Source organism: Macrotis lagotis, chromosome 5 (genome assembly GCF_037893015.1).
Source record: "Macrotis lagotis isolate mMagLag1 chromosome 5, bilby.v1.9.chrom.fasta, whole genome shotgun sequence".
Taxonomy (NCBI): Eukaryota; Metazoa; Chordata; class Mammalia; order Peramelemorphia; family Peramelidae; genus Macrotis; species Macrotis lagotis.
The window spans coordinates 247796000-247809064 of record NC_133662.1 but is presented as its reverse complement, the minus strand read 5'-3'; the positions used below and the strand labels follow the sequence as shown (position 1 = coordinate 247809064).

Genomic DNA, 13065 nt, shown 5'->3' with positions numbered 1-13065 from the left:
CCAACCCCACCATCAACCCTGCCTTTGACAAGGGAGCCATTAACAAGGACCAAGGACCGGAGTGTTTTTTTTAATCTTCCAGGAAGGCAGGAAAACAAAAATTGCTTCAAATATTAACCAGATGAGATTGGGAGATCTCTGGGGACGGTGATGATGAAGCACACAGCTAGGAAAGTCAGCTCAACAAAAAACTGGGAAGACTAGGAATCAGACCATACCAAGAAGCTACAACATTATGTCAACTCAACCTTAAGGTTTCAAATCAAGAGAAATGAGAGCTTCAGCTCTGAGCGTTTAAAGTTGCCAATTATTAGTTTAGGTGACAGAAATTCAATCAATAAATAAATATTTATTATGTGCCTATTATGTGCTGAGCATTATCTAGCACCAAGAACAGGAGTCTTGCCAATTAAGTCTTGTCAACTGACCTCAAGGTTCTAGCCTTCTCCTCCTCATCACCATCTCCTCTCCACCACCATCCCCTCCTCACTGCAGCTTTTATCCCCCACTATTAGCCCAGGGACATATGAGTTTATTTGGGTATATGAGTTTGTTTGGGTAGAAGCAATTGGCTTCAAACCACCAGTGGTCCTTTGGAAGAGTGACTTAGAAGTCCTAACATTTGAGGCATCCAAAGCCCAGAAAATGCTTCCCAATCAAAGCAATGTCTATAGAATGTGAAAGGTGTCCTCGAGGACATAATGCCCACAAGGCCAGGGTTTCCCCTGTGGTTTCCCAAGACTGAGCTAAAGCCCAGTTGGTTTTCTGTGGGAAAAATAGAGTCTGAGAACCAATGTCACTAAGCCCCTTCCTCAGAAAATCTAGAGCTTCTAAGGCTCTCAAAGGCTCTCATCCAAACACTTTATTTTATAGATGAGTAAACTGAGACCCACAATGCATTAGAAGTCCTTCACCACCTGACCCAAAACTACATGTACTCTGCTTAATATACTCTACACATGACACAATCAAGATGGCCTGTGCACAGAACTCCATTTCACTTCTTGGTGCTCCCCAAATAGACTGTTTGTCAGATTGGAACAACCACATTTCTCTCTGTCCTCCACCTCACTTAGAATCCTACAAGGCTCAGCTCAAATACACTTTAAAGGAAGCTTTCCTGATGCTCACAGTTACTAGCAATGTCCCTTTTAAGTTCATGTTTTCTTTTTTTTCAATACCCTTTCAAAAGCCCCAAATCTATTTTTTATGCCTTTTGTATGTGTCTATTTTTGTGTCTCTCCCCCTGCCCGCATCCCTTGACAGACCATAAGAGGTATCTGACTGCACAATGGATAGAGAGCTGGGTCTGACAACAGGAAGATTTGAATTCAAATCCAACTTCAGACACTTACTAGTTGCGTGACCCTGAACAAGTCACTTTACCTTGTCTGCCTCACTTCCCTCATCTGTAAAATTATAATAACACCTATTTCCCAGGGCTCTGTGAAGCTCGTTTGTGGACATTTATAAAACACAGTATTTTATAAAGGCTAACTGGTTTTATTATTGTCTTTATATTTCTGGCGTCCATCAGAGAGTAGGTGATTGCTTGTTGATTATGGATTATTTGATTGATTGACTAGGAAAGGGTTATAGTTGTGAGACAGTGGTGGCTTCATTTCCTTAAGTGAAAGATGCCTCTTAGCCTGATTCTGATGTATTACTAAGGCCTTAGGTTAAATGGAGGAGTCTCCCAGGGCTGGATGAACACTCTCAGAATCTTTGAGACCTGCTAGTCATACCCAAGCCAGTCCATCTGCAGAGAATGTGAGTGGAGGCAACCTTTCAAAATACAGGTTCAAACAGGAGTGTCCCTCTTCAAGGAGAGAGAGGTGCTGAGAACAAATATCAAATTCCCATAATCCCAAATTCCCAAAATCCCAAATATCAAAAATTCCCATAAAATTACTTTCTTCTGGCTATGAGGGGCAGTGTAGTTTAATGGATAGGGAGCCAGTCTCATAAGCAGAAAGACCCAACTGTGGCATTCAATGGTCATGTGACCTTGGACAAGTCAAGACCAACAGATCCTGCTCTCAATAAGTCACAAAGAAGACACTGACCCATATTAGTAGAGAAAGTTCTTCCCTCCTCTGGGAATTCTCAGTAACAATGTAATCACAGGTATGGTCCCTAGCCCTAGGGAGAGACAGTTTGACATCCCAGAGCGGGGGGGAAACCATAAGCAATTTTTTTTTAAAAAATCATAATTCCTTAAGATAGCATGGCTCAAGTACCAGGTAATCATTCCCTGATTCTCAACCTTTCTGGAATCACAGGACACCTGGAAGGCCTTTGAGGAACACTGGTTTGATTTCTGTCTCAGGCAGGAATTGGGAGGATCCCCTCTTACTATAAGAATATTTTTGCCTCCCTCTCATCCTGTGTTGACAGAGCCCATGTGGGCGAGTGACTCAAAGGGACCAGTCGAATGTGCCTTCGGATTTTTAGAATCAAACCATCTTCAGTGGGGGAGAAGGCAAGGGTTGACTTTAAAAGGAAATTCTGGGTATATGAAGGTACAGGTGGGCTGGCACACAGCATAACAACTTCAGTTGATGATTTGCTGCATGACCTTGCACTCTTTTCGATGAGCTCCTATTCAGAAGGCACTTTCTGATTTTCCTGGCAACTTCTCCATGGTATCTTGCATTGGGGAAGTCAGAGACTGGGCTTCTCCCCTTTTTTACAGAAAACTTGCCCAAGGTTTTGGGCAGCTAGTTAGTAGAACAGAGCCAGGGACTGAACCCAGGTCATCAATCTCCATTGTTATTATTCTTTCCCCCTTAAGTATACCGTCTCAGGGACCCACCTGGGCCTCATATCTTAAAGAGAACAAACAGTCTGACCTTCTATAAAGCTGTAAAAGTAGTCAGCAGTCCATTCAAAGATTTATTAAGCATCCTAACTCCCAAGCAGTGTTTCAGTAGCATCATTATCCAAAAGCATGCATGCATGTCCCCAGTAATTAGCACTGTACCTGAGATGCTGTATTTGGTATATGCTCGTTGTTTGATTGATTGAATAACTTTTAAGATTTTCAAGATCATATGTCTATATACATGTATGTATATATTTATATATTATCTCATTTGATCTTCAAAAATCCTATGAGTTAAGAATTATATTTATTTGTAACCTCATGTTACAGGCAAGGAAACTGAGGCTCATGGAGCTTGCAAACTGGTCTAGGTGGTCACTTGGCTCTCTTGGTCTTCTGCTTTCAAATCAGGGTCATCTCTCCATCTTTGTTCCAGTTATCCCAGCAGAAGACATTCCACTGTCCATCATCATGCACCTTGGACAGCTAATTGGTCTTCCTCTTTTTCCCCTGGCTCCTCTCTCCTCTCTTGAACTGGAAAGAATCTTATAGCTCATTATTTGCAGTCAAACAAGTAATAAAAATCAGAAGAAGGATTTGAACCCATGTTCTTTGCCTCTTTCTGATGTGTCCCACCATGATCAATGTCCTTTTGGGTAGAACTGGCTGCTCCCACCAAAATTTTCTTTTGTGCCTGGGGCATGCAAAGAAGACATACGGGAAAGTCCCTGACTCTGTCCTTTACCAGCTAGCTCTAAGCTTGAGCAAGTTTCTGTAAAATAGGGATAATTTAGATCTCTTGCTTCTCCAAGGCAAGTGAGAAGGGCAAGGAAAGAAGAGAGGCTTAGATGAGGCCAGAGGCAATAAAGATGACAAAGTACCTCCCAAACCAGGAGGGTATTATATCACTTAAATAACCCAGAGGAAGGAGCATAGGATTTGGAGAGAGAGGATCTGGCTTAGATGTTTACTTCCTGTGGACTTAATCTCTCTAGGTCTCAACTTTCTCAAAGGTAAAATGAAAGAACTTTCCTAAGTGAGCTCTGAGGTGTCTTCCAGGGCAAGAGAGAAGAGAGAAACCAAGAAAGAAGGAAATCAATTACTTATGCAAGATACATGACAATGGAATAGTAGAGTATCATCTAGTGGGGTGACTAGAATAATGATGGGAAGAGATGGCACAGAACTGAGAGCAGAAAACCGAGAGAACCAATATTGTCATACCAGCCTTATAGATAGTTCAGGTAGATGGCTTTGAGGGGTGCCAGGAAAGTCCCACTTGTTCCAAACATTTCCCATGGCAAGGCTCTGCTGTTTGTTGTCACTCAATAAGCATTTATTAAATGTCTATTATGTGCCAGACACAGTGTTAGGTGCTAGGGTAAAAGACAATCCCTGCCTTCAAGGAGTTTGTAGTCAAATGGGAAAGACACTATAGAAACAGAAGCTGAAAAGGGGAGAGACAGTGAGCGTTCAGGGACATGGTGAAGTCTGGAAGTTGGGTGGGATGAGGAAATGGGGTGATTTGCCCTGTTTTCTAATCTATCCTGGACTCCTTTCTTTAACAAAAGGTCTCTCCAATCACCACCCTCGACCCTCTCCAATCGGCCTACCATCAAACACACAAATCTCTTACTTCTTCACCTGGACCAAGAGTATAGGGCAAGTGTTGGAGGTGACATTGCTTTGTATTCTCCAAAGTATAGCACAGGGATATCTCTACAGGGAGCATTCAATTAAGATTGTTGAATGAATGGATACATGAATTCATGAATGGATAAATGAATGGATAGATGGAGTAATGAATAAATAAATGAATGAATCAATGGATGGATGAATGAATAAATGAGTAAATGAATGGATAAATGAATGAATGGATGAACTAATGAATAAATAAATGGATGGATGAAATAATGAATGGTTGGCTAGATGAATAAATGAATGGGTGATGAATGAATAAGTGGGTGGATGGGTGGAATGAAGGCATGGTTGAATGAATAAATGAATGGATAGATGGATGGATGGTTTTTTGCAGACTTTTCTGCTCCATCATTAGCTTTAGAGGTAGGAAAAAAACTTTAGAATACTATCTTTGAACTCTTCATTTTATAGATATGAAAACCAATATACAGAGAGGGGGAATTCAAGGTCAATACATCAGTACATGAAGGATCTGTGATTTCATAGGTGTGAGAACTCCCTTCTCCCAGAGCTTAGACTCCTCCTAATAAATTAATTATTAAGAGAAGACTCAAATAATTAATGGAGGCTCAAAATAAACAACAGACTCAACATTTGGACCTAGATCTTTTAATCTAGGCCCAAATCTTTTCACAATGCCTATATTGGTGTAGCCTTCCATCTTTTCCTTCTTCCTAGGTCCAACAATGTATATGGATATGGTTAAAGGAAAAAAATGAGCAAGAAAGACCATTTGCAGAAGGGATTATTAATCAAGACATGGTGAAAGGACCAGTTAGTTCGCCCAATGGGTTGATCCTTTTTAAGTCAATCAGGGATATGTGACTGGCTCCTTGCTTTCTCCCTTCACTTCAGGTAGATTGGTTATGGTTGAACCATCTGCCCCACCTCACCCCACCAAACTGCAAGGATGAAAGCACTCATTCCTTAGTAATGTATGGGTATTCAATGGATATCTACTTATGTCAACATACTCTGGCATGAGGTGGCAATGGGTTGCACTAATATGATACCATCTTATCTGTCCACTAACTACAAATACTACATAGCTTACACCTCCTGAAGATAAAAAGTCTACATTCAATAAATGGGCAGGGGTCAACATTTTTATCTTTGTACCCCATCATCTACATAAGTTAAGTCACATTTTTAAAAATGTGTTTCCATGATTGGGTCATCATAGGAATCTCTCAATTTTCTTCCAATTTAGATCAGTAACATCTCTGCAGCTTGGAGAGTTGTCTGGCCCATTGAGAAGCTAAATGGATTGCCCAGAGTCATGCAGTCAATAATGTGTCAGAAGCAGGGCTCTGACTGAACACAGGATATCTTCAATCCAAGGCCAGTCTTCTATCACAGGATCCTTCTATCCAGTATCTGAGATGACTTCAAAGATCAAATCCCGTCAGTTATAAAGTCCAATGAGGTCAGTTGATGCCCAAAGAACAGAGTTTTCAAGTTTCAGAGGCAAAAATTCAATATGGGCCTTTTGTGTTTAGGGAACATTCATAATTTGGGGTCAATATTAGGAGGTTCATGAACCTGGGGGGGGGGGGGAATGGAAACTTCAACTTTGTTTTCACTAACTATAACTGAAGTCAAGTGCTTCTATCAAATGTGGAGGTAGGCAAATCTTCTGATTAGGGGTTCATAGCAATTGCCAGATTGCCAAAAGAAGTCATGATACAAACAAATCAATTGCCCCTATTTAAGGGTCAATTTTTTTCCCACATGCCACAGTGCCTTCCTATTTATCTGCCTCTCTGACAGGCACATAGTAGGCATTTGTTTAATCAATATTTATTGGACTAAAGGGTTACAGGCAGCCAAAATTCCAAGGGGGCTTTGAAATAAAATTTTTCAAACAGATCCCTAAGCAGCTTAAGGCCCTGAAATTTTATCTTCTTCAAAAACTGAAAAACACAATCATCCGAGGCTGATTCAGTCCAATCTGTTTCTTGAACCTGCCTGGTCAATGTCTTCTCTTTGCCACCCAAAAGACACATGCTCACCTGGGACCTTGGCACACAGAATGGGGTAGAGAAGGAAATGTGATCAGGATGGTAGCTTCATGTGTGGACCCTCTTAGAAAATATTCATAGTAAAAATAATAAGTTAATAATAAAATTATAATAATAAGGCTCCATCTTACACATTAGAGAACAAATGGCCTGTCTCCAGGAGAGCATGGAACATTCAGCTGATGGATGAGCTGGACAGATCTCACCCAGGGAGGCGACTTCAGAAATCAGCCCTCAGGGCAGTGAGTAGGGTTTGCAGAACTGACTAAATCCAATTAAACAGGTTTAATGCTGGCCCCACGGCCACCAATTGCTTCAGGAGCTGTTAGGACAACTCCTTGCTGCTGATTCATGGTCCCATGCTATGCCTCCATCACCTGTTCCCTAATGGAACATTCTGGATCCCCAGGGTGACTACTTCTGTGCAGCAGGCTAGGTCACAGCCTCTACCTTATGCTGAAGCAGCAAATGCCAAGCTGGGAAGGGAGAGAGCTGCCCATCTTCTTTAGAAATTGGTGTGGCTGGGATCCAGAGAGTAGGAGAGCCCCTCTCTCCCTCCACTAAATAGTAGAAGAGAATATTCACCTAGCAAGAATTGTAACATCACAATGGTAGAACTGGGAGGAACCTCACCTTACTTACTTCAACCCCTTTATTTTACAGCTGGGAAAATTGTAGCAGAGAGAGAAACCATCAAGTCTGCAATAATATCCACCATCAACATTTCAATTGTTCCATAGTGGTGTGTCTCAAGTAAGGACCAGAGTGGCAGAGTGGAAAGAGACTAACCTTGGGAGCGTGTATAATCTGTGTTCACTCTGGGTGATCCTGGGTAAGTCACCACCTCTGGGGGTCCTAGGCCATTTTCCAAGACTGAGTTACTCATCCATCAGGCAGGGATGATCTTCAGATTCACAAGTCCTAGCATCTTTGAAGCTAGAAAGTCCTTAATTAATGTTTGTTTCTCATCTATAAAACAATGAAGGAGAACTAACTGGCTTGGATTCCAAGGACCTAGCACAGGTCCTCAGTACACAAATTGGAGCTTTATAGAAGTTTAATGAGCCTCCTCCTCTGTGAAAAGAGGGCCTCTGAGGGACCCCATCCAGTTCTAGAGTCAGCATGACTGAGTTCTAGAACATGACTGGTTTCATGGTAATCTCAACTCATTGCCCTTTGTATGATGCAAGCTCAATCCATTTTTCTAACCACCTAATTAAACCAGGGGGACTGTTTGGACCTCTGGCACACACTTAGATGGACCCCTCCCCCAGGAGGCCATAATTCATTCCTCATTACGATGACTTGAATACTGCCTGTCCAGCTCTCCAAGTCAAGTGGCCATACCAGAGCAGCATACCTCTCACTATGGAGGGTAGACCATGTCTAGGCTTGCATTGTCATTAGAATGATCCCTCCTAAGACTCATTAGGGACCCAACAGAAATCCATCTGCAGTTGGAGTAAGTTCCACTCTCCATTTCTCTGTTCTTGGTCTCATCGCTTCTTTTGAATGCCTGAAAACTGAGGGAGTCTCAGTAGATAAGCCCCAAGCAAGAATGGAACCTGGTCTTACTGGCCTCAGTTTTCCTCTACTATCTGGTCCTTCCCCCTGAAGTCTACCTCTCATCTTATTGCTGTAGTTCCCAGGTCTTACCCATCCACCAAGAAATACTGATTTCTCCTTAGAGTCTCCTGGCCTATGCTTAGACTCCTGCTCTTCTCCCTAAGACACCAAAGATATTATGGAGTTTTGTTTTTTTTTGGTGGGGGAGAAATATTTTACTAGTAGCAAAGAGAAAGAAAAACTTAGGTGAGGAATTTTATTCTAAAACAATCCTAAACCATAAGATTTTTCCTAGGCCAGCTAAACCCATTCCCATCTCACTAATATCTCAACTGGCACATGGCTTTCCCAGCCAACTCCCTCACTTCCATTTCCAGTGCCTCTTAGATTCAGGGTAGCTATCCCTTCTTACTATTCCTTCCAAATCTAGGACTTCTGAGTGTTTCTTAAAAACAACATTCCAGGGACAGCTAGGTGGCACAGTGGATAGAGCACTGGCCCTGGAGTCAGGAGGACCTGAGTTCAAATCTAGCCTCAGACACTTAACAATTACCTAGCTGTGTGACCTTCAGTAAGTCATTTAACCCCATTGCCTTGCAAAAACTAAAAAGAAAAAAGAAAAAAGAAACAGCATTCCATCTCTTATCTCCATGTCTTTGTTCTGGCTGCTACCCATGCCTAAAATGCACAACCTCCTCACCCCCACTCTTCAGTTTCCTCAGTATCCAGTTCCAGGGTTCATCAACATGTGGCCTTTCCTGATTCCTTCCTCAAATATTAGTACCTCCTTGCCAATAAAAAAATTACCTTGACTTTATTTTGTGCTCATCATTATACATCTACATGTGTGTATATAAATACACTGATAAAATAGAAGATCCCTAAGGGCAAGAACTGTTTTATTTTTGTCCTTGTATCCCTACTTAGTTATAATACTTGGTGAACTGATTAATTGAAGGAGAGCACTATGTCCTCCACATTTGATATACCTGGCCAGACCATCATCCCTTGGTTCAATGAAACAGAGATAGGTAACCTCTCTTTCCCTACAAGGTAGTGATCCCATCCTTGGATCTCCTGTTTCTATCTGACAGTATGCTAGCATTTCACAGTGAAAATGATAACAGAGATTATCTCCACCATGATGGAGATCACAGAAGTCAAACAATAGAGTCTAGTCTGTCCTCCCAAATTTGGCACAAGAGACCTAAGAGGCCATCTAATCCCATCTCCCTCATTTTGAAGAGAGAGAAATTGAGGCCTGGATAGGCACAAGTACTAAGTTTGCAAGATCAAAGATCCAGGTACTTGAGCATCACAGACAAGATTTGAACCCTAGACTTCTCACTCCTAAACCAACTTTCTTTCTACTACACCAAAGGGCTAGTCTAATCTAAACCACTCCAGAAGTCTACAAAGCCTAGCCAAGAATTTCTTTCTCTAGGGGTCTTCTGAATCAAACCCAAGTTTTAATACTACCTACATGCTCCCCCCATGTTTACAGAGTCCAAGAGCCCCTCACAACCTTAGGAATAAAAAGATTTCTCTCTGCAACAAAAATCTTTTTCCCATCCTATCTTCTCCCAAAACATTTTAGCAAATGAGGCAATCAAACTAATGCCACAGCAAACAGTTTTCCTCTCCTTTCCCCTGCCTTCTTTCCCTATCACAGAGGCTGAACTTCAGATCCCTATGCTTCTTGGCATGATACACCCACCATGGGGATAATTCTCCCCGCCCTTCCATCTGGGGAAGATAACTTTGAGTCTCCTCTATCTGTGCACATGCACAAAACATTGGATTAGACCATTAAACTTATCAGCATTAGGACCATCTGCAGTGATTCTAATTTCTCATCTCTAGAGCCTTGAATGAGCCCTTGCCATAAAACCTGGTGATGATGGAAGGTATTAGGGAAAGATGGAAGGCGTTAGGGAAAGATGATTTGGACCCAGGATCAATGGGGCTTTAATAGATTTACATAAGCTCCCTGGTGCCTGAGCATTCTATTCAGTAATACAAGAGAACCCCAAGTTCTAGAATAGTGCTTCTGAACTTGGGATGCATGAATAGATTTTGGATAGAGGAAAAATGTATAGCTTTTTCCCCCTAACCTCTAATTGAAATTGAGCATTTCCTTCAATTATTTGAAAATGTTATTCTGAGAAAGAGTCCATAGGCTTTGCCAGACTACCAAAACAGAATTCAGGGGGACAAAAGTCCATGACAGAAAGAAACATAAAGTATGCTTAATCTAGTTGAATCTTCTCTTATTTCCTTAGAAAAGACTTCTCAACTCAGAAAGACAACATAGTGTAATGGATAGAGCATTGATCTTCGAGTCAGGAAGACTTCAGTTCAAATCCCTATGTAATTATGTACACTATGTAACTCTCTGAGTCTCAGTTTCTTGCTCAGTAAAATCATGGTGGGGGAGGGGGAACCAAGAAAAGACTGGAAAAATCCTTCAAAATGATAATGGTCAAGCTTGGTCCTAAAGAGGAAAATTGTCTTTCCCGACCCCTTTGCAGGGGTAGGGAACTATGGATGTGGAACACTGCATGCGATGATGTAACATTTTTTAGTTATGTTTGTTGTTTTACTAAATTTTTTGGCTCTCTAGCAGTGGGGGGAGAGGATTTAGAATATGTTGGTAAAAGTATGATCTATAATAAGAAAATATATTAACAAAAAGAAGGTATTAGACTAGATAGTTTCTAAGATCTCTTCTATCCTGAATTCCTCATTTATTGATTATGAGTTGGAGGGTCCATTACTCGAAAGGATCCTTTACTCTGGTGGAGGCCTAAGGAGTAACCTGAACTCTTGAAGTCATGGAGAGGAGAGCCCAGGTAGGAGCACTGACCCTCCAAGTCCTGGAGATTCAGTCCAAAAGTTCAGGATTAAAGGAACTGGTCAACATATTTCATAGTTTTAGTCTCCTCACTACACCAAACATCCAACCAACCATCCTTTTTCCAAGATTGTTTTCCTCTCTTCCTAGCACTGAATGCCTATTGTATCCTAGACCTAGGAGTTCTAGGTGTGGAAGGGATTTTAGAGAACATATAATCACTTTTTTAGAGCTCAAAGGGACCTTTGAGATTATCTACTATCCCCTCATCTTACAGATGGGAAAACTAAGACTCAAAGAGATTAAAGTGAGTTACCCATGGTCCTATAAGTGGTGAGTGGCAGAACCAGGATTTGAATCAAGATCATAGAATTATCTGTTTAGAGTCAGAAGGTATCATCAAAGTCAACCTTACCATCCCCATTTTACAGATAAGGACAATGACAACCAGAAAGGAGGTAAAGTCACAGGTCTCACAGGTGATAAATAGTTGAGCTTCAATTTCAAGGTTCTTTGACTCCTAAGTCATCCCTTTTTCCAATGCACACATCCAACAACCTCCCATCCATCCCAACAACAGTTGGAGGCTATTGGCTTATTTTCCATTCCTAAATCCACTTAGAAATGGCTACTTAGAAGCACTGGTCTTGGCCATGAATCAAAGCAGAGAACAGTCTCAAGCCAAGAGGCAGTGATCACCAGCATCTGACCCTCCTCTGCAGCTGGTATACACCATAAAAGACAATTTGGGAACACAGCAGCTCATTGGACCATAAGAAGTACAAAACATGGGGAAAAGTCCCTTAAATGAATCAGGGCCTTGCCCTTGAAGATGGAGATCTTTCACCTTGGTGTTTCTTCCTAGTAATGGTTCAACCAGTCCATATAGGGAAGGGACACCTGAAATTTTATTTCTGACTTTTTTCTTGGCCTAATCAACAGAGCCTGGCTTCAGCCATGACTCCCCTATAAAGCACCAAGAAGTGAGGCCATTCTCCTCCAGCCACCTGTTCAAGGGGATGAATCCCCTCTGCAGAGCATGTCTCTTACCATCTAATTCTTCCACTGAGATGTTAGCGAGCTGTTCACTGTCACTGCCTGCAGAAAGGGATCGATTCAGGTAATTCCCCTTATACAACAAGCCGGCTGTCACATGATGGAACGGCATCTTCTCCCTGCTCAAAACAGATGGGGGAAGAGGAAAAAAATAATCATTTCACCTTTTTTTTTCATTGTTTAAAGACTTATAAGAATACAAACTTCTTGACGGTAGAAACCATTTCATTTTTTCCCCTTTGTATCAGCCTAAAATAATGTCTGGCACATGATTTAAATGCATGCTGATTGATTTTTTTCCCCCTTTAGAATGTAAGTTCCATGAAGGCAAGGACTTTTATTTTTTCTCTTTATCTCCAGAACCCAATAGAAGTTACTGTTACATTGTAGACACTTACTTAATGTTTGAAAACATTGATTAGAAACCTCTGGCCCAAAATCATTTGATCTGGTTCTACCACATCAACCACAGGTGGGACTCAACACCTAAGAGTGAATTAATTAAATGTTTGACCAACTATATAGCAGTTAATTTTTCAGTTGATCATTTTGAATGACTTAGGAATGATGTCACAAATCTCCAATTGACGTATAAATAAAATGTTCTCTATCCCTGCCTTAAATCATAGATTTAGAGTAGAAAGGGACCACTGACATGTTCTGTTTCAGTCTCCTGGGCTTATAGATGAGGGAAACTGAGAAGACCCCAATAGTAGGTTAAGAGACTTGCCCATCACCCCATTAACAAAGTGGCAAGGGTGGTATTCAAATGCAAGATTTGTGACTCCAGATGCAGCCCTCTTTCCATACCATTCTCCTACATGTATTTACTTGTAAACATAATGAGAACATGGGTGGACATAATCATCTCTAAGGATACCTCTGGCTCTGAATCCTAGGATCCTAGTCATGCCCTTATGAGAATGACTGGTGGGATTAGTAAAATTCAGAGGGAAGGTCAGGAAAAAAGCTTAGAATGATCATGAACTGAACTCTCTTCAAGTTGCTTTAGTTTCTAGTTCTATCTTCCCCTTCTTAATCCC

At 41.4% G+C, this 13065-nt stretch overlaps 1 protein-coding gene across 1 annotated transcript in view; it reads right to left on the bottom strand.

Moving 5' to 3' along the window:
- Positions 1 to 12136, bottom strand: part of CALN1 (calneuron 1) — a 379107-nt gene extending 366971 nt beyond the window's left edge. The window contains exon 1 of the mRNA XM_074189331.1: positions 12017 to 12136. Coding sequence (XP_074045432.1) covers positions 12017 to 12134 — 118 coding nt within the window. The 5' untranslated portion in view covers positions 12135 to 12136. The remainder of the gene's footprint in view (positions 1 to 12016) is intronic.
- Positions 12137 to 13065: the final 929 nt, after the last annotated feature.